The sequence below is a fragment of the Dermochelys coriacea genome, chromosome 13 (assembly GCF_009764565.3).
Source record: "Dermochelys coriacea isolate rDerCor1 chromosome 13, rDerCor1.pri.v4, whole genome shotgun sequence".
Taxonomy (NCBI): Eukaryota; Metazoa; Chordata; order Testudines; family Dermochelyidae; genus Dermochelys; species Dermochelys coriacea.
In genome coordinates this window covers 38,749,015-38,770,586 of record NC_050080.1, presented here as the reverse complement: position 1 = coordinate 38,770,586, position 21,572 = coordinate 38,749,015, and the positions used below count along the sequence as shown (strand labels likewise).

The following is a 21,572-nucleotide window of genomic DNA, read 5'->3' as shown; positions in this document are numbered from 1 at the left end:
GGTGGGGGAACCCCAGAGGGCCTGGGGGGCAGGTGGCAGAGAAGGCTGGGGGGCCAGTCGAGGAGGGGGGGTGACCCTGGGAAAGGCCTCACCAGCCATGGGGAAGAGGCACCTTCAGGGCTGAGTTTTGGGGGGTGCCTGGGTAGAATGTTGGCGGGTCCCTGGCTCTCATTTTAGGGGACACAGAAGAGGACTGCGTTTAGGAATGAATTTCGGTCCACTTTTGGAGACTGCCTGGTTCTAGTTTGGGGGCACCCATGGGGCTGTTTGAGGGGGCAAAGCTAACTCCCATTTTTGGGGTGTCTATGGGGTGACCCCAGAGCTCAGTTGGGAGGGTGAACAGCCTGAATTTTAGAACGGAACTTGGAGGACCGTTTCGAGGTGAAGGTGAGCTGAGGTGGGGGTGAACCTGGCTGTAATTTAGGCTGCACCTCAGGATGAATTTTTTGTGGAGGCAATTAGAATTCCTGCCAGGCCCCCCTTCATTTTGGGGGTCCTCTCAGCCCCCCCAACACCTGCTGTTACATTGATCCCCATTTAATCTCTTGATGGTGTTGAGAAGCTAAAGACCTTGGTTTTTATGGGCAATAAAAGTTTTACAATGATCGTAATTGGTGTGAAATTGGGGTGCGGGGGAGAGTATTATTATTGAGGTCCCCAAACACAGTGCCCCCTGCTGGTAGAGGCTGGAGTAGCCGGGAGCTCCCACCACAGCCAGTGTCCCCACCCTGCTCCCCACGGCACCCCCTGCTGGCAAAGGCCGGGGCTGGCATATCCCGGAGCTGGAGAATGGACCCAATTCAGAGCCCCCAACAATCAGCCCCCTTGTTTCCCACGTACCAGCTGCTCCCAGCCCCATGGGACAAGCCGCCTTTGTCCAGTGCCAAAGGGCAGCTGGGCAGACCCGTCCTGCAGTCGGGGGGAGGATATGGGGGACCTGGAGGACGGCTGGCGACATACGTTCCCCAGGGCCCAGACTTCACTTTCTGGGGCTTCTTCCTCCTTTTTCACCCCTTCCACACTCCCCCTTTCATTCGCCTGGCCTGCGTTTCACTCCTCCCTTCCCTTGCCGCACCTGCTGGCCTCTTTCTTTCTTTCTTTCTTTCTTTCTTCTTCTCCTCTCCCTGATTTCTCCCCCCCCGTGGAGTCTGGGGAGGTGGGGGCAGGCCAGGCTGGGAACACACCCTGTCTTCATCCCGCCCCATTCCCTCCTTCCCAGCCCCAGTGAGAGGCAGCGCGGGCTCCGGGATGGGGGAGCCGGGGGAGCCCGGGGGGCTGCGGGATCTGGCGCTGGACTGGCAGTTCCTGCGCTCCACCAAGGGGGCGCTGCTGGGCACCGAGCTGGTAAATGGACCCCCAGGACGGACCCTCCCAACCTCCTGCCCCACAGACCCTGCCACCCCCAAGCCCTGAGACTCCCACCTCTGAGACCCCCAGAACCTGCCACCCCCAGTTCAGAGACCCCCTGGCTCTGAGATCCCCACCCCCCTGGTCCCCTCTGACCCTGCCTCCCCCCCAGCCCTGAGACCCCCAGCCCCCCAACTGCCATACCCCCCACCTCTGAGACACCCTGGCCCTGAGAACCCCAGAACCTGCCATCCCCACCTCTGAGACTCCCTGACTCTGAGACCCCCAGAAACTGCCACCCCCACCTCTGAGATGCCCTGGCTCTGAGACCCCCACCCCCTTGTCGCCCCGACCCTGCCATCCCCCCCAGCCCTGAGAACCCCCTGGCCCCTCAACTTCCATACCCCCACCTCCTAGCTCTGAGAACTCCCCCACCTTTCAGCCCCCCCAAACCTGCCAAAACCCCTTACTCCCAACCCCTCGACCCCCCTGAACTTAATGGGAGAAGGGCGGACACCCGGGAGGGGGGGGTTCAACTGGAAGCAGACTCATGGGGGGTTGGGGGGGAATGCTGAGAGTGGGGACAGGGGGCAGTGGATGTGGTGGGGGACAGGAGTGGGGGTGCCAGTGGGGGTGTGTGACTAGAAGCCCCAGGAGAGAGTGTGGGGGGGGATACCTGGGCTGGGAACCCTGGAGAGGCAGGGGGAGGGGGACGCCTGTGCTGTGGGTTGGTGGAGGTCAGGCTGGGGGGGGTGCCCCAGCCCCACACTCACCCTCTACTGTCCCCCCCCCGCCCCAGGCCCTGTGTTTTCTGATCTTCCTGCTGCTGACAGTCTCGGCGTCGGCCTACATGGCGCCCGCCCTGCTGGAGACGCTGCTGACGGCCACTGCCCTGGGCCTGCATCTCACCCACTGCCAGGAGAGGGCGCCCCGGATCCACTGGCCCTGCCTGGTGCGTGGGACCCCCCCCAGCCCCCCAGCCCCTGCCCCGGATCCACCGACCCTGCCTCGTGCGTGGGAACCCCCCCCACAGCCCCCCCAGCTCCTGCCCCGGATCCACTGGCCCTGCCTGGTGCGTGGGACCCCCCCCCAGCCCCCCAGCCCCTGCCCCGGATCCACCGACCCTGCCTCGTGCGTGGGAACCCCCCCACAGCCCCCCCCAGCTCCTGCCCCGGATCCACCGACCCTGCCTCGTGCGTGGGAACCCCCCCACAGCTCCCCCCAGCTCCTGCCCCGGATCCACTGGCCCTGCCTGGTGCGTGGGACCCCCCCACAACCCCCCCAGCTCCTGCCCCGGATCCACTGGCCCTGCCTGGTGCGTGGGACCCCCCCCAGCCCCCCAGCCCCTGCCCCGGATCCACCGACCCTGCCTCGTGCGTGGGAACCCCCCCCACAGCTCCCCCCAGCTCCTGCCCCGGATCCACTGGCCCTGCCTGGTGCGTGGGACCCCCCCACAAACCCCCCCAGCTCCTGCCCCGGATCCACTGGCCCTGCCTGGTGCGTGGGACCCCCCCCAGCCCCTGCCCCGGATCCACCGGCCCTGCCTGGTGCGTGGGACCCCCCCACAGCCCTCCCAGCTCCTGCCCCGCATCCACCGGCCCTGCCTGGTGCGTGGGACCCCCCCACAGCCCCCCCCAGCTCCTGCCCCGGATCCACCGGCCCTGCCTGGTGCGTGGGACCCCCCACAGCCCCCACAGCTCCTGCCCCGGATCCACCGGCCCTGCCTGGTGCGTGGGACCCCCCCACAGCCCCCCCCAGCTCCTGCCCCGGATCCACCGGCCCTGCCTGGTGCGTGGGACCCCCCACAGCCCCCCCCAGCTCCTGCCCCGGATCCACTGGCCCTGCCTGGTGCGTGGGACCCCCCCACAGCCCCCCCCCAGCTCCTGCCCCGGATCCACCGGCCCTGCCTGGTGCGTGGGACCCCCCCAGCCCCCCAGCCCCTGCCCCGGATCCACTGGCCCTGCCTGGTGCATGGGACCCCCCCCCCAGCCCCTGCCCCAGATCCACCGGCCCTGCCTGGTGCGTGGGACCCCCCCAGCCCCCCAGCCCCTGCCCCGGATCCACTGGCCCTGCCTGGTGCATGGGACCCCCCCCCCCAGCCCCTGCCCCGGATCCACCGGCCCTGCCTGGTGCGTGGGACCCCCCCACAGCCCCCCCCAGCTCCTGCCCCGGATCCACCGGCCCTGCCTGGTGCGTGGGACCCCCCACAGCCCCCCCCAGCTCCTGCCCCGGATCCACTGGCCCTGCCAGGTGCGTGGGACCCCCCCACAGCCCCCCCCCCAGCTCCTGCCCCGGATCCACCGGCCCTGCCTGGTGCGTGGGACCCCCCCAGCCCCCCAGCCCCTGCCCCAGATCCACTGGCCCTGCCTGGTGCATGGGACCCCCCCCCCAGCCCCTGCCCCGGATCCACCGGCCCTGCCTGGTGCGTGGGACCCCCCCACAGCCCCCCCCAGCTCCTGCCCCGGATCCACCGGCCCTGCCTGGTGCGTGGGACCCCCCCACAGCCCCCCCACGCGCTGCCCCATGTCTGTTCGCCCTGCCTGTGCGTGCTGGCAGGTTCCCCTGATGGGGACCCTCCAGTCTGACCCTCCCAACTGCCCCCCAGGATTTCCTACGCTCCGCCAGTGCCACCCTGGTCTTCCTGGTGGTGTCGCCGGCTGCCATCGCCACCAGCCAGGAGGGGCCGGCCGTCAGCGCCTTCGTGAGTGACCCCCCCGCCGCACCCCCCCGACAGCCCCACTGCCCCCCCCCCCGACAGACCATCCCCCGACATCCCCCCATCACCAACAGCCAGGAGGGGTCGGCCATCAGCACCTTTGTGAGTGACCCCCCGCCGCACCCCCCCCGACAGCCCCACTGCCCCCCCTCCCTGACAGACCATCCCCCGACAACCCCCCATCGCCACCAGCCAGGAGGGGCCGGCCGTCAGCGCCTTCGTGAGTGACCCCCCCCACCGCACCCCCCCGACAGCCCCACTGCCCCCCCCTGACAGACCATCCCCCGACATCCCCCCATCACCAACAGCCAGGAGGGGTCGGCCATCAGCACCTTTGTGAGTGACCCCCCGCCGCACCCCCCCCCCGACAGCCCCACTGCCCCCCCTCCCTGACAGACCATCCCCCGACAACCCCCCATCGCCACCAGCCAGGAGGGGCCGGCCGTCAGCGCCTTCGTGAGTGACCCCCCCGCCGCACCCCCCCGACAGCCCCACTGCCCCCCCCTGACAGACCATCCCCCGACATCCCCCCATCACCAACAGCCAGGAGGGGTCGGCCATCAGCGCCTTTGTGAGTGACCCCCTCGCCGCACCCCCCCCGACAGCCCCACTGCCCCCCCTCCCTGACAGACCATCCCCCGACAACCCCCCATCGCCACCAGCCAGGAGGGGTCGGCCATCAGCGCCTTTGTGAGTGACCCCCCGCCGCACCCCCCCCGACAGCCCCACTGCCCCCCCTCCCTGACAGACCATCCCCCGACAACCCCCCATCGCCACCAGCCAGGAGGGGCTGGCCGTCAGCGCCTTCGTGAGTGACCCCCCGCCCCTTCCCCCTGCACTGCCCCTCCCCCAGTGACAGTCCCCCCACTGCTCCTTTCCCCCAACAACAGAACCCCCCAACCTCCACGCCCATAGACCCCTTCGTATCCCCAGCCCTCCATCCCCCTGCTAGCCCCTCCCCACAGAGGCTCCCCACGGCTCCTTCACCCCACTGAGGTCTCCCCGCCCCCCCGGCTCACCCCCACCTCTCTCCCCCAGACCTTCGGTCTCATCCTCATCGCCGTGTTTGCCTACGACGCCTTCAGCACCTACTGGACCGAGATCAGGCCGGAGCCAGCCCAGGGTGAGTGCGGCCCGGACGCCTGGGTTCCCCAGCCGGTGGCAGTGACAGTGACAGTGGGTTGGGGACAGGCCCAGTGTCACGGGTGCCCGGGCGATGCTCTGGGTTTACTCCATCCGAAGCCAGGCAGGACTCTGGGGGAGCCTCCTCTCCGGGCGCAGCCTGTCTCCAGGGCAAGAGGCTCACCCGGCTTCCCCCTGCCTGGGTCTGACCTCGGAGCATCCAGCCTCCCCTGCCCCTCCGCGCGCTTCCCACAGCCAGTCCGCCCAGGCGGGGTCCTGGGGGGGCCAGAGGGCCCTGCCCCCCAACTCCGCAGTCAGACGGGACTCTCAGCCAGTCAGTAAAACAGAAGGTTTATTAGCCGACAGGAACACGGGTCCAAAACAGAGCTTGTAGATACAGGAAACAGGAGCCCAAAGTCAGGTCCATCTTGGGGCCAAGGAGGCCAGAACCCCGTCTGGGCCCCCCTCCATTTCCCCAGCCAGCTCCAGACTCCATTTCTCCAGCCCCTTCTCTGGCCTTTGTCTCTTTCCTGGGCCAGGAGGCCACCTGATCTCTGTGTTCTCCAACCCCTTCAGTTGGTACCTTGCCGGGGGGGGGCCCAGGCCATCAGTGGCCAGGAGACGGGGTGTCGGCCATTCTCTGTGCAGGCAGCATCACACTGGCCCTCTAGGGCTCTGCAACAATCACACCCCCTTATCCCACCGCCTAGATACTTCAGAACTGCATAGGGGAAACTGAGGCACCCATGCAGTATTCAGAGAAGACATTAAGAACATTCCCACATTGTCACACCCAGCAGTGGCCCAGACTCCTGAATTCCCCAGCCAGGAGCAGTGACAGTGGCTTGGGGAGAGGTTCAGCAGTGGCCCGGATGCCTGGGTTCCCCAGCCAGGGGTAGTGACAGAGGGTTGGGGAGAGGTTCAGTAGTGGCCCGGATGCCTGGGTTCCCGAGCCAGGGGGCAGTGACAGTGGGTTGGGGACAGACCCAGCAGTGGCCTGGACCCCTGGGTTCCTCAGCTCGGGGGAAGTGACAGTGAGTTGGGGACAGGCCCAGCAGTGGCCCGGATGCCTGGGTTCCCCAGCCCGGGGGTCCTGTGAGATGCTAAACTTTAACTTTAACTTTCTTTTCTAGATGGCAACGGGAACCTGGCATAAGAGGAAAATTGCCCCTGGCTGGGGACAGAAATAACCCCCCTGATCTCCCCCCCAAAGCTCTGCCAGTGCCCCTCACTCCTGACCTGCAGCCCTCCTCCTCCCAGACCTGGGCCCCCTGCAAACCCCCAGTCCTTGAGGAAAAGGGGCGAGTTGGGCTCTCGGTTTGTTTGCATTTACATTGTGCAAAGGGGGAAATTACATGTGCTTTGGTCTGGTAGAGAGAGAGAGAGAGAGAGAGTGTGTGTGTGTGTGTGTGTGTGTGTGTGTGTTCATGCGCCCCCTGCTGGCGGGGACGGGCCCTGCCCTGTGTGTTGTGGTGAGTTGTGTCACCCCCAGCCCCATTCTCCCACCATGGGAGGGGGAACGTGTCAGTGCTGGGCTAGAGCAATAGAGACCCAGGGGAAGGGAGACCCAGAACCAGGGGTGGAGAGAGAGAGCAGGGAGGAGGGGAGGAAGGGGGCAGGGCAGGGGAGGGGATAGGGAGGGGGTTGGGGGGAAGGAGGAAGGTAGGAGGGGTGGGGCAGGGGAGGGGCTGGGGGGTTGGAGGGGGCTGGGGAAAGGAGGAGAGTAGGAGGGGCTGGGGGGTTGGAGGGGGCTGGGGGGAAGGAGGAGGGTAGGAGGGGTGGGGCAGGGGAGGGGCTGGGGGGTTGGAGGGGATTGGGGAAAGGAGGAGGGTAGGAGGGGTTGGGGGGTTGGAGGGGGCTGGGGGGAAGGAGGAGTGTAGGAGGGGTGGGGCAGATCAGGGGAGGGGCTGGGGGGTTGGAGGGGGCTGGGGGGAAGGAGGAAGGTAGGAGGGGTTGGGGGGTTGGAGGGGGCTGGGGAAAAGAGGAGAGTAGGAGGGGTGGGGCAGGGCAGGGGAGGGGCTGGGGGGTTGGAGGGGGCTGGGGGGAAGGAGGAGGGTAGGAGGGGTGGGGCAGGGGAGGGGCTGGGGGGTTGGAGGGGGCTGGGGGAAGGAGAAGGGTAGGAGGGGTGGGGCAGGAGAGGCTGGGGGGTTGGAGGGGATTGGGGAAAGGAGGAGGGTAGGAGGGGCTGGGGGGTTGGAGGGGGCTGGGGGAAGGAGGAGGGTAGGAGGGGTGGGGCAGGGCAGGGGAGGGGCTGGGGGTTGGAGGGGGCTGGGGAAGGGGAGGGGTTGTGGGTTGGAGGGGAAGGGCAGGGGAGGGAAGGAGGGAACCGGGGGAAGCAGCGCTGGCTGGGGGGGGGCGGGTGTCTCCCCAGGGGGTGGAGCAGGGGCTGGGGAAAGGGAGGCACGGAGGGGAGGGGGCTGGGGGGCGGGATGGAGGTGGGATAGAAGCGGGGGGGGGGGAGACGCAGCGGACGTGGTGCAGGGACCCGGCTGCTGCTGCAGCGAAGCCCCTGGCCCAGGGGAGGCAGGTACCGGACCCCCCCGCGCCCGACCCCCCTCCCCCATATCCTCCAACCCCCACCGCTACCGACTCCCAGGCTCATCTCCCCTCCATCCATCTGCCCCCACTTCCACCCCCCTTTCCCCGACACCCCATTTTCCCTCCAGCCTGCTCACCCAGGGTGCTCTGTAGCCAACAGAGTATGGGGGCAGTATTTGGGGGTACAGTGGGCTGGGGGCATTTTGGGGGTGTGTGTTCAGGAGGTTGGGGGAGACACAGAGGCAGGGGTTGGGGGTTATTTTTTTGGGGGTGCAGGCAGGGCTGGGGAGGTTTGGGGGCTGGAGATTTTGGGGGGCACAGAGGCACAGTAAGGCTGGGGGACTTGGGGGTACAGAGGCTGAGCTGGAGACCTTTGGTGGGCTGGAAGTTTCGGGGGCCACAGAGGCAGGGCTGGAGGGTTTGGGGGGTTCTTTTTGTGGGGGTGGGGATCCTTGGGGTGATGGGGGAGGGGCTGTCCCCAGGTCTCTGTGCTGGGCGTGTGGGAGTGTACAAAGGAGTGAGCCCAGGGTGTTTGCACTCGTGTGTGTCTCCCAGCCTTTGCATGCATGCTCGTTTCCCGGTGTGGCTCTTCCAGCCTTTGCACAAGCACACATATCTCAGGGTGTGTCTCCTGCCGTTTGCACAAGCGCACGTCTCCCAGTGCCTGCAGCTCCCCATGCATGTGTCTCCCAGCCTTTGCACAAGTGCACATCTCCCAGTGCGTCTCCCCATGCATGTCTCTCAGAATCTGCACAAGTGTCAGTTTCCTGGCATTTGCACAAGCATGCGTCTCCTACCATTTGCACACATGTGTCTCCCAGTGTGTGTCTCCGGCACCCCCCCCGGCATTTCTCCAAGCCTCCGTGACGACCTTTAACCCGCCTCTCCCTTTTCCGCCCCATACAGACGCCGCCATGAGCTGACCCCCTCCTCCCATGTCGGACGCCTCCCGCCCCAGCCGGGCGCCCCCCTACCCTTGTGGCCGCTGCGGGGTCAAGTTCCCCTGGCTGTGGGACTTGCGCTCCCACGCCCGCTTGCACCCTGAGGGCTGCGGCTAGGGCTGCCTGACCTGCGGCAAGGCCTTCGCCCGCTCCTCCGTGCTGGCCAAGCACACCCGCACCCACACGGGCGAGCAGCTCTACCCCTGCCAGGCCTGCCCCAAAGCCTACGCCACTGCCTCGCAGCTCACGGAGCACCAGCGGGTGCACGCCGGCGAGCAGCCCTACCGCAGCTCCATCTGCGGCAAGACCTTTGCCTGCTCCTTCCTGCTGCACCGTCACCTCAAGATCCACACTGGGGAGTGGCCCTACCTCTGCTCTGAGTGCCCCAAAGCCTTCAAGACCTCGGGGCACCTGCGGAAGCACCGGCAGATTCACACCAGGGACGGCGCGGCCGGGGGGGAGGAGACAGTGGCCAAAAAGTGAGGTGGGGCCGGGAGCAGAGTCAGAGGTGGGAAAGAGGGTGCCACCATGCCGTACAGGGAGCCTCACCCCCTCGCACTGTAGGGAATGCTCATTGGGGTCCCTTGGAGACGGGGTGCAGAGGCTGCGGAACCCCCCAAATTGAAAGCAAGGTGAACCCCCAAATTAAAAGCCAGCATCCCCCCCAAATTGTCACATTGCAGCCCCAAATTAAAAGCCAGGATCACTGCCATATTTGCAAGTTGCAGCCCCCACATTAGAAGCCATGTTCTCCCCTCAAACTGGCCGCAAGATTCGCCCCTAAATTCAGCTGGAGATTCACCCTTTGATTGGCAAAATGTGGGTCCAAAATCAGAGCATGGCTCGCTCACCCACAGGGGACTCGGGTTCCCCCAAATGCTGACAGCAGGATTCAAGCCCCAAATTGACAGGTTCACCCCAAAAGAGCAAAGTTCCTCCCCCAAACTGGAATCAGGTTCACCCCAAAACTGACAGCCAGGTTTGCCCCAAAATGTTGACAGAATGTACCCCCAAATTATCAGCAAGGTTCACCCCAAAATTCACAGCAAGATGCACCTCCAACTTTAGAACCCCCAAACTGAAAACAGGCTGACCATCATTAATAGAAAACACATCCCAAATTTACAGAGGACACCCCCAAATTAACTGCTCTCACCCTAAAATTTCATAGCATGGGTGACAGCCAACATTCATAGGATGATTCCCTCAAGTTCACCCCAAATTTCTTAGCAGATTCATCCCCAAATTAACAGCCTGGTTCATGCCAAAATTTCACAGCGTACTCCACCCCAGCTGTAAATAAGAGGGAAGCAGATCTTCCCCCCCTCCATAGACTCTGGGCCCCTGGGATTCCCTCTATCCCTCCTCTGGTGAGGGGCAAGACACCCCTCTTTTTTGAGAGGGCTGTTTGATGAGGGGGTGCATATCTATATTTCTCTGTTGGGGCCTGATGTGTTCTGGGACTGGGAATTGCCAGATCGTTGTGTCTGTACTGACGTCCCCCACCCTGAACCCTGAAATGTTTGTGGTGTCCCCCCACCCTGAAAAAGGACTCAGTCATCCTCCCTCATACAGTAAAATGTGGTCTGGTCCTATATACCCTATATGGGCCCGGTGTAGTTATTGGGAGCTGCAAGCGGAGTGCAACTCCCGCACTGGCCACCAGGGGGCATCTGAATAGCTGGGAGTGGCCCGGATGCCCCTGGGTTCTCCAGCAGGGGGCGCCCTGAACCTGGAGCGGTTGGGAGAAGGGCCCAGACTCCTGAGTTCTCCAGTGCGGGGGAGGGCCTGGTCCTGGATGAGGGAGGGGTCCAGTGCGGGGGAGGGCCTGGTCCTGGATGAGGGAGGGGTCCTTGGGCATCAGGAATGGGGCGCTGTGACACCAGGATCAGAAGTTTGCTGTTCCATTTTATTAATGACTCTCTATTAATGTTACGTTATTAAGCCCAGTCTTGAGATGGGGGTGTGTGTGGGGGGATTCCCAGCCATGATCTGAAAAATTGGGTCCCTTCATTCCTCATCGTGGAGCTTCTGGAAGAAAAAGCAGAGAGGAAAAAGTGAGAGAGAAAGAAAGAAAGAAAGAAAGAAAGAAAAGGAGAGTGTGAGAGAAAAAAATGGAATAACAGAGAAAAATGGAGTGATAAAGACAGATGGAGGGACAGAGAAAGAGAGTGAGAAAGAAGATGGAGCTGAAAGAAAGAAAGATGGAGTGATAAGAAGGAGCGATAGGGAGAGAAAGAAAGAAATATGAAGTGATAGGGAAAGAAAGGAAGAAAAAGAAAGATGGAATGATAGAATAAGAAAGAAAAGGAATGAAAAACACCGAGTGATACAAAGAGAAAGGCTGAGTGATGCCCTTGGTGTGACAGGGTGGGGGTCAGGGCTGGGGTTTCTGGGTTAGGCCAGATGGACCGAGCGCTGTCCCCCCGGTTCTTCCCCCCGCTGGTCCCTGTCGCTCACCTTCCCCCCAGTGTCACGGCTCTTGGCCCGCAACTTGTTGACTTGAGACTCGGCGATGTCAGCCCGCTCCTCCGCCTCGTCCAGCTCGTGCTGCACCTTCCGGAACTTGGCCAGGTTGGTGTTGGCTTGTTCCTCCTGCCAGGGAAGAGAAACCGGGGCGTTACCCTGTGGAACTGCCCTCCACTGGATATGCAGTGGGCCCTGGACTCAGCACAGGCAGGACCCTGCACCTGCCTGGGTACTGCCCTGGGGAGGAGGGGAATGTCCCTGCCTCATTGGGGGCATAGAAAACCAATGGACTGTGTTAACGTGTGGAGCTTCCTGCTACTGGATTTGCAACAGATAAGAGCAGGAATGGGTACTAACAGGTTAGACCCAGGTACTAACAGGTTAGACCTATCCATCCTCTCAGCTGTCAACCTGTCCATCCATCCCCCTCCCCACTCAACTATCCACCCATTTATCCCTCCCTCCCATGCACCTGCCTGGCTTCTGCCCCAGTGGGAGTTGACACAGAGAACAACAACAACAAAATTAACATGTTTGCCTGTGGAACTACCAACCACTGGATAGTCAGTGAACACAAGCAGGCCATGGTTTGGAGGGGGAAGGCAGGATTGGCTGGGATGAATGGCCAATGAGGGAAGGGGGAGCCTGGGCTGACTGGGCCAAGGGGCTGATCCGGAGGGTAGGATACTCACCGCCTCTTCCGCCTGCCTTTTGTAGGCTTTAACCTTCATCTGGAGTTTGTCCACCAGGTCCTGGAGTCTCATCAGGTTTTTCTTATCCTCCTCGGTCTGAGGACAGAGGGGGAGAGAGAGAGAGAGATGGGGATGGTGGAGGAAGCATTAGTATAACAGCATCCCTGTCACCCCTGACCTCTCCGGCTGTGGGATATCCAATGCCATCTGGAAACCATCTAGACTCCAGTCTCCAGACCTCATCTAGAATGGAAAGGACAGCTAGAAAATGGTCCTTTTCTCTAATTCTAGAATTGACTCTAGATCAGATGGGGGACTTATGAAGAGCCGGACGTCAGGGGGGAACGGGTAATGTGGGGAGGGTCTAGAGTCTGATTCTAGAAGGGAAGGGTGGGTGGTCGGGTGGTAGGGCCTGGCTCTAGATCAAAGGGGGCCAGCAAATCAGGCCTTTTAGTTCAAGTTTAAGAGCAAGAAGACCTAGAGAATGACTCCAGACTCATATTTGTCTTCCCAGGGGGAAAGCGTCTGAGAACCAAAGATGCAGTGGGGAGCTTATGCTTTGATTCTAGAAACAAGATGGGTTTTAAAGTTCTGTTCTAGACCCAGAAGGCCCAGACTTGGGCTGTTCTTCACACACAGACCTTTCCCCACTGCTCCATGGGCAAGTTCCTTCAGAATGAAAGCGACCCATTGGGGGACATGGCAGCAGGTGGGGTCTGATATTTGATTCTAGAACCACCACAGCATTCTAGAATTTCATTCTAGAACAGGGTGCTTGGCTCATGCTAGGCAGCGTCAGCCATCTCCACGGAAAAGCCTCTTTCAGAATGGAAGGACCCACTCTGAGTACAGTGTCTTTGGCTCTGGAACCGAGACAGCGTTGAAGAGTACCCACTCCAGAAGAGGAGCAAAGGAATGCTCTGTGCTGCTGTCCTCCCTTCCCCCAGGAAGATGGAAAAGCACTGCAGGGGTCCCGCCCCTCAATGCTGGAACTAGGAGCAATGATCTAGAAGCAGGAGAATACCACCTGGAGTATATGTTCTAGATCAGGAGAAAATCGTCTGGAGTAGGGCTTCTGGAGAAGGTTTTTTTCTAGATTAACATACCCCCCCAGCCCCCAGGTACCTGGTAGGTGAGCTCCTTGATGCGGCGCTCACACTTCCTCATGCACTTGATGCTCTCCACGTTGCGCTTCTGCTCCGACTCCAGCTCGTTCTCGAGCTCCCGGACTCGCACCTCCAGCTTCTGCAGCTGCTTCTTGCCGCCCTTGAGGGCCAGCTGCTCGGCCTCATCCAGCCGCAGCTGCAGATCCTTGATGGTCTGCTCCATGTTCTTCTTCATCCGCTCCAGGTGGGCGCTGGTGTCCTGCTCCTTCTTCAGCTCCTCCGCCATCATTGCCGCCTGCCGGCCAGAAAGAAGAATCATTCCCTGCCCCCCTGACACAGCCAGTCCCCCCACCCTGGGACCAGATCAGAGCTGGTGCCCCCTGCAGGGGATGGCCCATGCCCCAATTCCCGCCCCCCTGAGCCAGCCTGTCCCTGGCTTGGGACCAGATTGGAGCTGGCGCCCCCTACAGGGCACAGGTCCCGTGTCCCATTCCCTCGCACTCACGTCGGTGATGGCTTTCTTGGCCTTCTCCTCGGCATTCCTGCACTCCTGCACAGCCTCCTCCACCTCTGTTTGCAGCTGGGACAGATCTGCCTCCATCTTCTTCTTCTGGTTGATCAGGCTGGTGTTCTAGAGGAACACAGGGGTGGGGGGCGCCAGGATGACCAAGAAACAAGGTGTCATCCAGTTATCAAGATCTCTGTTTCCTGTTCTTTCTGGAAGAGCACCTGGAATCCACCTGGAACCAGGATCCAGAGCTACATGGGAACTGGCGGGGGGAGCCTTACAGGGATCTAGCTGTGTTCTAGATCATGACGGAGCGCCAAGCACAGACACACACTGGGTTCTAGACCCATGCAGGGCCCCATGCTCTGCCCCCAGTTGGTTCTAAATAACAATAGGCCTAAAAATGTGCTCATTACATTGGGTTCTAGATAACAGTGTGCTTAATGCAGATCAATGCTTCAGGTTCACCTAGACTTCACCATGACTCATACATGGCCATTAACTGGGCTCTAGATCGCTTCATGCACAGCCATAAGCCAGGTTCTAGACATCAAGAGAGCTCCACACATGACCACAAGGTGGTTTCTAGACTGAGCGTGACCCTTCTGATAGTTATGCTTGGGTGACTACCTGACCAATAATACTCTAGAACACTGGAAGAACTATTGACAGCAGTGAGAAGATGTTCTAGACTGGAATTAACAGAGGAGGATAGATATGCTACACCATCATGGAATAAGATTAATGCCTTGTTCTTGATTGTCACAAAATGTGCGTGCCACTCAGCAGCAGTGGCCTCAATATTCTAGATCATCATTCTAGAGAGGAAAGCCAAGGTTCTCAGACCATCTCCACTGGGGTTCAACAAATCCACACCAACGTTCTAGCTCTTGCAGCTATTCTAGAGCGAGTGGATTTTTGTGCTGGAGAAACGAGTTGGTTGCCTGCGGTATAGATCATCATCCTGGAGAACCACAGACCCATCATCCACGCTCCCGGGCACACAGAATTCTAGATGTGGCTGCTCCGGAGTGTGACATTCTAGGTCACTCCTGCTGCAGTGAACGAGCGCTCTAGACGACAGATCTCTGCACGTCATCCCAAGGACAGGAGATTGGGTGCAAAGGGAGCTCCAAGATTGGGGAGTTAGGAGTCAGGGGGTCCCCAACTCTCTAACCTGGGTGTGGAGCAACTGGACTCTCTCGCTGGCTTCTATCAGCTCCTGCTCGGCCAGTTTCCGGGCACGCTCCGTCTGCTCCACCACGGCCCGCAGCTCCTCCAGCTCGGCCGTCAGCAGGGAGTTCCGCCGCTCCACAATGGCAGTGTTCTCCTTTAAGTCCTCATTGGCCCGGATAAAGTCATCCAGCTGCAGCTGGGAGTCCTGTGGACACAAACATGTAGGGCTACAGGAGACCCCCCCCACCAGCCAGCATATCCCCTGTCCTGGGGCCAGGTGGGAGCTGCCCCCCCTCCCCCACAGAGGGGAAAGGCCCCATTCCCTGCCCCCTGAAGGCCCTGTTACCTTGAGCTGGGTCTGAGCAGCCTTGAGGTGGCTCTGGGCCTCAGCTGCCATGCGGTTGGCATGGCTCAGCTGGATCTCCATCTCGTTGAGGTCGCCCTCCATCTTCTTCTTGACCCTCAGCACCTCATTGCGGCTGCGGGTCTCAGTGTCCAGCGAGGTCTGCAGCGAATCCACCAGCCGCAGGTGGTTGCGCTTGGCCTGCTCCATCTCCTCGTCCTTCTCCGCCAGCTTCCGCTCGAAATCTGCCTTGAACTGGCTAAACTCCAGCTGGGCCCTCAGGATCTTCCCCTCCTCGTGCTCCAGAGATGCCTGGGGGGTGGGAGGGAGGATGAACGAATGAGAGAAAAGAGAGAGAGAGAGAGACATTAATATATAAGGGAAGGAAGGAAGAGAATTAAATGGAGATGAAAGAAAATGTAGAGATGAAAGAAAGAAAGAAAGAAAGAAAGAAAGAAAGAAAGATGAAGTGAAAAAAGGAAGAATGCAGAAGAGAGAAAGAAAGGACAAAATGGAGACAAAGACATAAGAAGGAAACAGAATGAAATGAGACATGGAAAGGAATGAATACATGAAAGAAAGAAAGAATCAGTGAATGAAAGCAGGAATGAAACAACGGGGGAAAGAATGAGTGAAAAATGAGGTAGGGAAAGAAATAATGAACCAGCGAATGAAAAGAGGAATGAATGAAGGTGTGACGGGGTGCGCTTGCCCCGCACTGGTACTGCAAGGGTTAACACTGCTCTCTGGGCCCAGGAGGCCACGCCCCCTCAACCCTACTGGGCATGCTCCAGCTGGAGACTAGGTATAAAAGGGAGCAGCTCGGCCCATTGGGGGCTGACCCTGGAAGATGGAGGTCATGCGCTGCAGGCTCCAGCCAGAGCTGCCGAGACCCAGGACGATGCCTGAGAAGTGATGGAGCTGCTGAGAGCTGCATGGACCAAGAGACCCGGAGATGCCAGGACCGCTGCCCTGGGGACAGGGCGGGAAGTAGCTCAGGGGGACTAGACGTGCCGAGTGGCTGACCCCGTGGTGAGCGCACTTGCCACTGCCAGGGCCCGGAGCTGGGAGCCGGCGGAGCAGGGAGGGCCTGGGTCCCCCTACCTGGCTGCCACCCGCCTCTAGGTGGCAGCCTACTTCCCTGACTGGCCACTAGGCCGCACAGCCCTGCTGAACAGGGCAGCCCTACTGACTCTGCTGCAAGGCCATGCAGCGCAGAGAGAGAGCAGCCACAGTGACTCTTACCCCGGAGTCCCACTATCCCAAACAAGGGTGTGATGAAGCTGGGGATTTCTGTTGTGTTTTACATGAATACCATGTGTGTGCCTCCATTTCCCTGCCTGCTGCATGTTTAACAAGGTGGTGGGAGAGGGTTTGTTGTTGCAGAAGGCCAGGTGTGACTGTGCCTGGCAGCTGGGTGCCCCAGACAATGACCTGGAGAGGGGGATCCCCAACAACTGATGTCCTGGAGACTGACCTTGGCAGTCAGCTGGTTCCGGCCAGTGGGAGGACAGAGGGCTGAGGAGAGAGGACCCCGGTGTCCTGACCAGCCAGTTCCAGCCAGAGGGGAACAAAGGACGGAAGGGAGGGGCCCCAGCAACCTGTTTACTGGGGACGGAGGACAAAGGACAGGGGAGGAGCTGTTGGGGCCAGTGATATCAGGGTCTCTGGGCTGGCGAGAGAGAGAAGCCAGAGCCCCCCTAGATGCAGGAGAGACCTAGGTGTGCTGGGCTGAGGGAGGCCAGGCCCGAGGGTCCAGAGTTTCCCGTGCTGGGTTCAGACACTCAATAAACCCTCCTGTTTTACGCTGGCTGAGAGTCGCTCCGGTCTAAAGGTCAGGGGGGCATTGTTCCCTCTGGGCACGGAGGTCCCGGGGTACCAGAGCGAGGGGACTCCCTGAGGGGGCCCAGGCGAGCGACAGGCGTGCTGAGGGCTCAGAGAGGTGCAGTTCCAGGAGGCAGAGGGAGAGAGTGGGCCCCCGAGAAGGCTGTGCCACTGAAGGAGGTTCCTCCCAGGGAGCGTACGGAGCTGGGAGAGAGCACGAGTTCTGTGAATCCGAGACAAAGGGGTGATCGTATGGACTCAGCCATGAGGAGATAATGACCCTCACCCCACCCCAAGAGGGGACGGGGTGTGCTTGTCCCACGGCAGAAGGAATAAAAGAAAAAAGGGGACAGAGAAAGAATGAGCCAATGGAGATAGAGAATGATGAACTGGAAGAGCAGACAGACCAACCAACCAAGCCGGCGCTCGGGGGGGTTCCCGGCTGACCCCCATGTGGCTCTGGGAAAGGGTGCTCGGCCATGCCCCTCACCTCAGCCTCCTCCAGTGCCGCCTGCAGCTCCATCTTCTCGGCGTCCAGCTGCTTCCGCACCTTCTCCAGCTCATGCAGGTTCTTGCCTCCCTCACCCAGCTGCTCTGTCAGGTCCGAGATCTCCTCTGCAGGGGGAGAGAGACTGCACTAAACGGGAGGCGTTATGGCTAGGGTGGGAGATTGTCCTACCCCAGCCTGGAGCCAGTGGGCGTTGTGCTGCAGGGAGTGGGGGCAGGGGGTGCCGGGGAATGGGGCGGGGAGTCTCACCCTGTAGATTCTTGTTCTCCCTCTTGAAGGTCTCCAGATGCTCCAGCGACTCCTCATAGGCGTTCTTCAGCTTGAAGAGCTCGGTGCTGAGCGACCGCGCCTCCTTCTGCGAGGACTCCAGCTCCGTCTGCGACTCCTCGAACTTCTGCTTCCATTCAGACAGGATCTGGGGAGATGTGGGGCATGGTGAGAGAGTCAACCCAAAAGAGGAGCCCTCTGCCCACCCAAGATCTCTCTCCTCTTCTCTCTCCTCCTCCTCCCTGTCTTTGTTCACTGCCCTCTTCTCTCTCTCTGTGGCTGTATTTAGGCTCGGAAGAATTGGCTTTTTATCGGTCAACATCAGGAACTTTGATTTTGCTGCAGTCACACCCACTCATGAAAAAATATTTCCACCAATAATGATTGAAATTTGCAAACAGCAAAGTAAGAAAAACCCATCTTGGGAAATTATTTCAGGCTATTGACTTTGTCTGATTTGCCACATGATGTTGCCAGTGTGTGTTTTAACAGTCAGAAAGCTCTAAATTTTGGTATTGCAAGACATTTGTTGCCATTAGATGATGACATTCACCTGCCTCCCCCGGCCCCAATTGTCTGACCTTGCCAGAATTTCCAGTAACATTTAAATCAATTAAAAATAAAGAAACATTAAAACTCCATTTTGTGGCCACTGCGAAAATTTAAATTGATTAAAAAAAAACTTAACATCAACATTATCTGTTGAAATTATACGAAGACAAAAATGGAAAATGGCCAAATCTAGCTAGCTAGCTTTCTTTCTTTCTTTCTTTCTTTCTTTCGCTTTAATCTTAATTCCTATTTGTGCTATTTCATTCATTCTTTCATAAGCTTTTTTTTCCTTTGTCATTGCTGTATTTATTTCTTCCTTTATTCTATTCATTTCATTCATTTATTGGCTCAATTTTATTCTCTTTGCTTTGTTTCATTCTTTCCTTCCTTCATTCCTTTGTTGTTTCTTTGCCCTATTTCTTTCTTTCATTGTGCCCTCTGCTTGCTTTTTTCTTTGGCTCAATTTTATTATTTTCCTCCTTTCTTCCTTGACTCATTGCATTCATTCTTTCTTTGCTCTATGGCATTCCTTCTTTCCTTTTTTCTTGTTTCTATTTCAATTATTCCTTCCTTCCTCTCTCTCTCTCTCTCTCTCTCTCTCTCTCTCTCTCTCCGCCCAGCCCCACCTTGTCAAAGTTTCTCTGCTTCTTGTCCAGGGCAGCTGCGGCAGCGTTCGACCGCTCCACATCCACCATAAGGTCCTCGATCTCATTCTGCAGCCGGTGCTTGGTCTTCTCCAGTGATGAGCACTTGGCGTTCACGGCCTCCACAGCCTCCTCCACCTCCTGCAGCCGCTGCGCCAGCTTCTTCCTGCCACCGGGGGGTGACAGACATCAGTCACTGGGGAGGGGCCTAGCCCCTTTCCCTCCCCTCTGGGCTTGGTGTTACAGGGGGTCCCCAGCAGAAAATCCCTGAGACACTGGCCTGGTGTGGTGCATTGGATCCTTATGCTTGAGACCATTCTAGACAAAAAAGCAACTCTGGTTGCCTGTCTAAGGCTCTCGACCATCCCAGCATGGAGCATCCCACTGTTGTGGTGTTGGCCCCCATCTCTCATCTGTTCACACCTTTCTAGACCCACTTTGGAGCAGGGAAGCTAGAATTTGCTCTGAGGTTCAAGATCAGAGGCCAAGCCACCCATGTAGGCCCCAATTGAGCGTGCAGTGGTAGGGCTGCAGGCTTGGTCTGTACCTCCCTCCCTGAGGTTCTAAAGGAAGATATAGACCATTCTAGATCTTCCCCAGGGAGATCTGCTGAGCCCCCCTTTAAGGTTCTAGGGCAAATGAGAGCCTGCCGGGAACAGATGAAAAAGTCCATGAGGTTTGGCCTGGATCCCAGCACTAGTTCTCTAGAAGGCCGTGTTCTAGACCATAGCTCCGGTCCATAGATCAGGACAGTGCTTGTGGAACAAAGCTCCAAGGGCCCATCGTTACGTGGAGATCATGGAGCCTACAAGGTTTGGGCCTGGACCTTGTATCTGATGATCTAGACTGTTCTAGGACTGCTTTCCAGAACAGCCACACAGATTCAACCTGTTATTCTAGAACAAATCTCCCAGCGTAAAACTTCCTGAACACAGGTGAAAGAAGTGGTGCGGTTTCTCTGATATCCTCTGATATTGCAGAGGATTGGTCTATATTGACCTAGAATGAACTCTAAGTTCCATAGGGTAGTCTGGCTAACTTTTCGAGAAGGGCTTCCACCTACCTTAGTGCTGGTACTGTGGGTGGAGGACTCGTGGTGTGTGGGGGGGGGGGGTCTCTCCTCCAACCAACAAGCTTTTTGCTAGTCTTATATTCTGAGAGTGAAAATATAACCCGAGCCAAAAGCTTCCCTGTTAGAGGAAGCATCTGAGAACCCCGTTGTCCAGGGCTGAGCTGGGAGCGCTCAGCAGGAAAAAGGGGTGGGAGGGATGGGAATGAGAGATGAGGAAAGAAATAAGGGAGATGGGGAAGAAAAGATGTAAGAATGACGGGGGAAGGAGAGAGAAAGAAAGTTAAAAAAGGAATGAAAAAACCCAAAGAATGAAAAGAAGGAAGAACAAAAGGAGAAAAGAAGGTAAGAAAATGGCAAAAAAAGCCAAGAGGCTGGGAAAAGAAGAGGAGAGAAGGAAAAGGCCACCCACGCCCACCACGGCTCTGCCCGGCACTCACTTGGCCTCCTCCAGCTCCTCCGTCCGCTGGATGGCGTCCGTCTCGTACTTGGTTCTCCACTGCGCCACCTCGGAGTTGGCCTTGGAGAGCGAGCGCTGCAGCTCAGCCTTTGCCTCCGTCTCCTCCTCGTACTGCTCCCGCAGCAGGTCGCAGTCGTGCCGGGCTGACTGCAGCGCATGGGCCAGGGCGTTCTTCGCCTGGGGCGGGGGATGAAGAGCTCTGCTGGTGCCCCTCACTCCCAATCCGCAGCCCCCTGCTAGCCCAGCCCTGGGCTCCTCAGATCTGCCGGTGCCCCTCACTCCTGACCCGCAGCCCCCTGCTATCCCAGCCCTGGGCTCCTCAGATCTGCCAGTGCCCCTCACTCCTGACCCACAGCCCCCTGCTAGCCCAGCCCTGGGCTCCTCAGATCTGCCGGTGCCCCTCACTCCCGACCCACAGCCCCCTGCTATCATATCACCTTGGTTTCCTCCTCCAGCTGTCTCTTTAAGTCCTCCATCTGTTGGGTGTAGGACTGTTTGCCCCGGGTCAGCTGGGAGATCAGGGCCTCCTTCTCCTCTAGCTGGCGGGACAGTTCACCTGTGGGGGGCAGAGAACAGGGTAGGGCAAAGGTTGGGTCAAGATTACAGAGATAATCAGGGTTAGTGGGTCAGGGGTACAATCAAGGTTAGTGGGTTAGTGTCTGGGGTACAATCAGGTTTAGTGGGTTAAGGTCAGGGTATAATCGGGTTTAGAGGGTTAAGGTTAGGGTTATAACCAGGGTTAGTGGGTTCGGATGATGGCTGGGTTTAGGCTGAGTAGTTAATGCTGGTGCTAGACCAAGGTAAAAGTTGGGGTAGGGCTAAAATTAGGGTTAGAGTTAAGATGAACATTAGGATGGGGAGGCGGTGGAGCCTCAGGGGCAGAGCCCCAGTGCTGTCGAGGGAGGGGCCTCACCATTCTCCGTCTGCAGTTTGGCTCTCTGGGTGCTGGTGTCATTCAGTGCTCGCTGTGTCTCCTCCAGTTTGGCCCGGTGCTCAGCTGCCTGGTCCTCCAGTGTGCGGGACAGCTTCTCCAGGCTGACCTGGGCAGGGATGGGGGAGAAGTGGGAGAACAAATGAACAAAGAATGGATCGAAAATCCCCCCAAAGAGAAACCAAAAGAGAAGAAGCGAGTAAGGAATGCGTGAAAACCTGAAAGAATGCAAGGCTGAAAAAGAATGAATGGAAAAAGAATGAAAAAGTGAAAGTAAAAAGAAGGCATGAAAGAATTAAAGAAAAAAGAGAAAAAGAACAAGAATTAGATGAAAGGAAAAAAGTGAAAGGAAAAAACCC

At 59.1% G+C, this 21,572-nt stretch overlaps 2 protein-coding genes and 1 long non-coding RNA gene across 3 annotated transcripts in view; 2 read left to right on the top strand and 1 right to left on the bottom strand.

Moving 5' to 3' along the window:
* Positions 1–912: 912 nt before the first annotated feature.
* Positions 913–6,558, top strand: CMTM5 (CKLF like MARVEL transmembrane domain containing 5). The gene is made up of 5 exons (XM_038369997.2): positions 913–1,344; positions 2,147–2,299; positions 3,953–4,048; positions 5,102–5,186; positions 6,319–6,558. Exons 1-5 carry the CDS (start codon positions 1,249–1,251, stop codon positions 6,339–6,341), a joined length of 453 nt encoding a protein of 150 aa, XP_038225925.1. The 5' UTR covers positions 913–1,248; the 3' UTR covers positions 6,342–6,558.
* A 4,003-nt stretch (positions 6,559–10,561) lies between these two features.
* LOC119841796 (myosin-6) overlaps positions 10,562–21,572 on the bottom strand; it is a 32,824-nt gene continuing 21,813 nt past the window's right edge. The window contains exons 29-41 of the mRNA XM_043496003.1: positions 21,196–21,322; positions 20,720–20,838; positions 20,263–20,459; positions 18,736–18,919; positions 17,540–17,705; positions 17,273–17,397; positions 14,962–15,270; positions 14,617–14,820; positions 13,437–13,562; positions 12,951–13,226; positions 11,826–11,921; positions 11,125–11,259; positions 10,562–10,695 (exon numbers count right to left, since the gene is read on the bottom strand). Of these exons, the coding sequence (XP_043351938.1) occupies positions 10,675–10,695; positions 11,125–11,259; positions 11,826–11,921; positions 12,951–13,226; positions 13,437–13,562; positions 14,617–14,820; positions 14,962–15,270; positions 17,273–17,397; positions 17,540–17,705; positions 18,736–18,919; positions 20,263–20,459; positions 20,720–20,838; positions 21,196–21,322 (2,085 nt within the window). The 3' untranslated portion in view covers positions 10,562–10,674. The remainder of the gene's footprint in view (positions 10,696–11,124; positions 11,260–11,825; positions 11,922–12,950; positions 13,227–13,436; positions 13,563–14,616; positions 14,821–14,961; positions 15,271–17,272; positions 17,398–17,539; positions 17,706–18,735; positions 18,920–20,262; positions 20,460–20,719; positions 20,839–21,195; positions 21,323–21,572) is intronic.
* Positions 15,791–18,898, top strand: LOC119841797. The gene is made up of 3 exons (XR_005288621.2): positions 15,791–15,990; positions 17,569–17,725; positions 18,766–18,898. It is a non-coding gene; the product is annotated as an uncharacterized LOC119841797 (long non-coding RNA).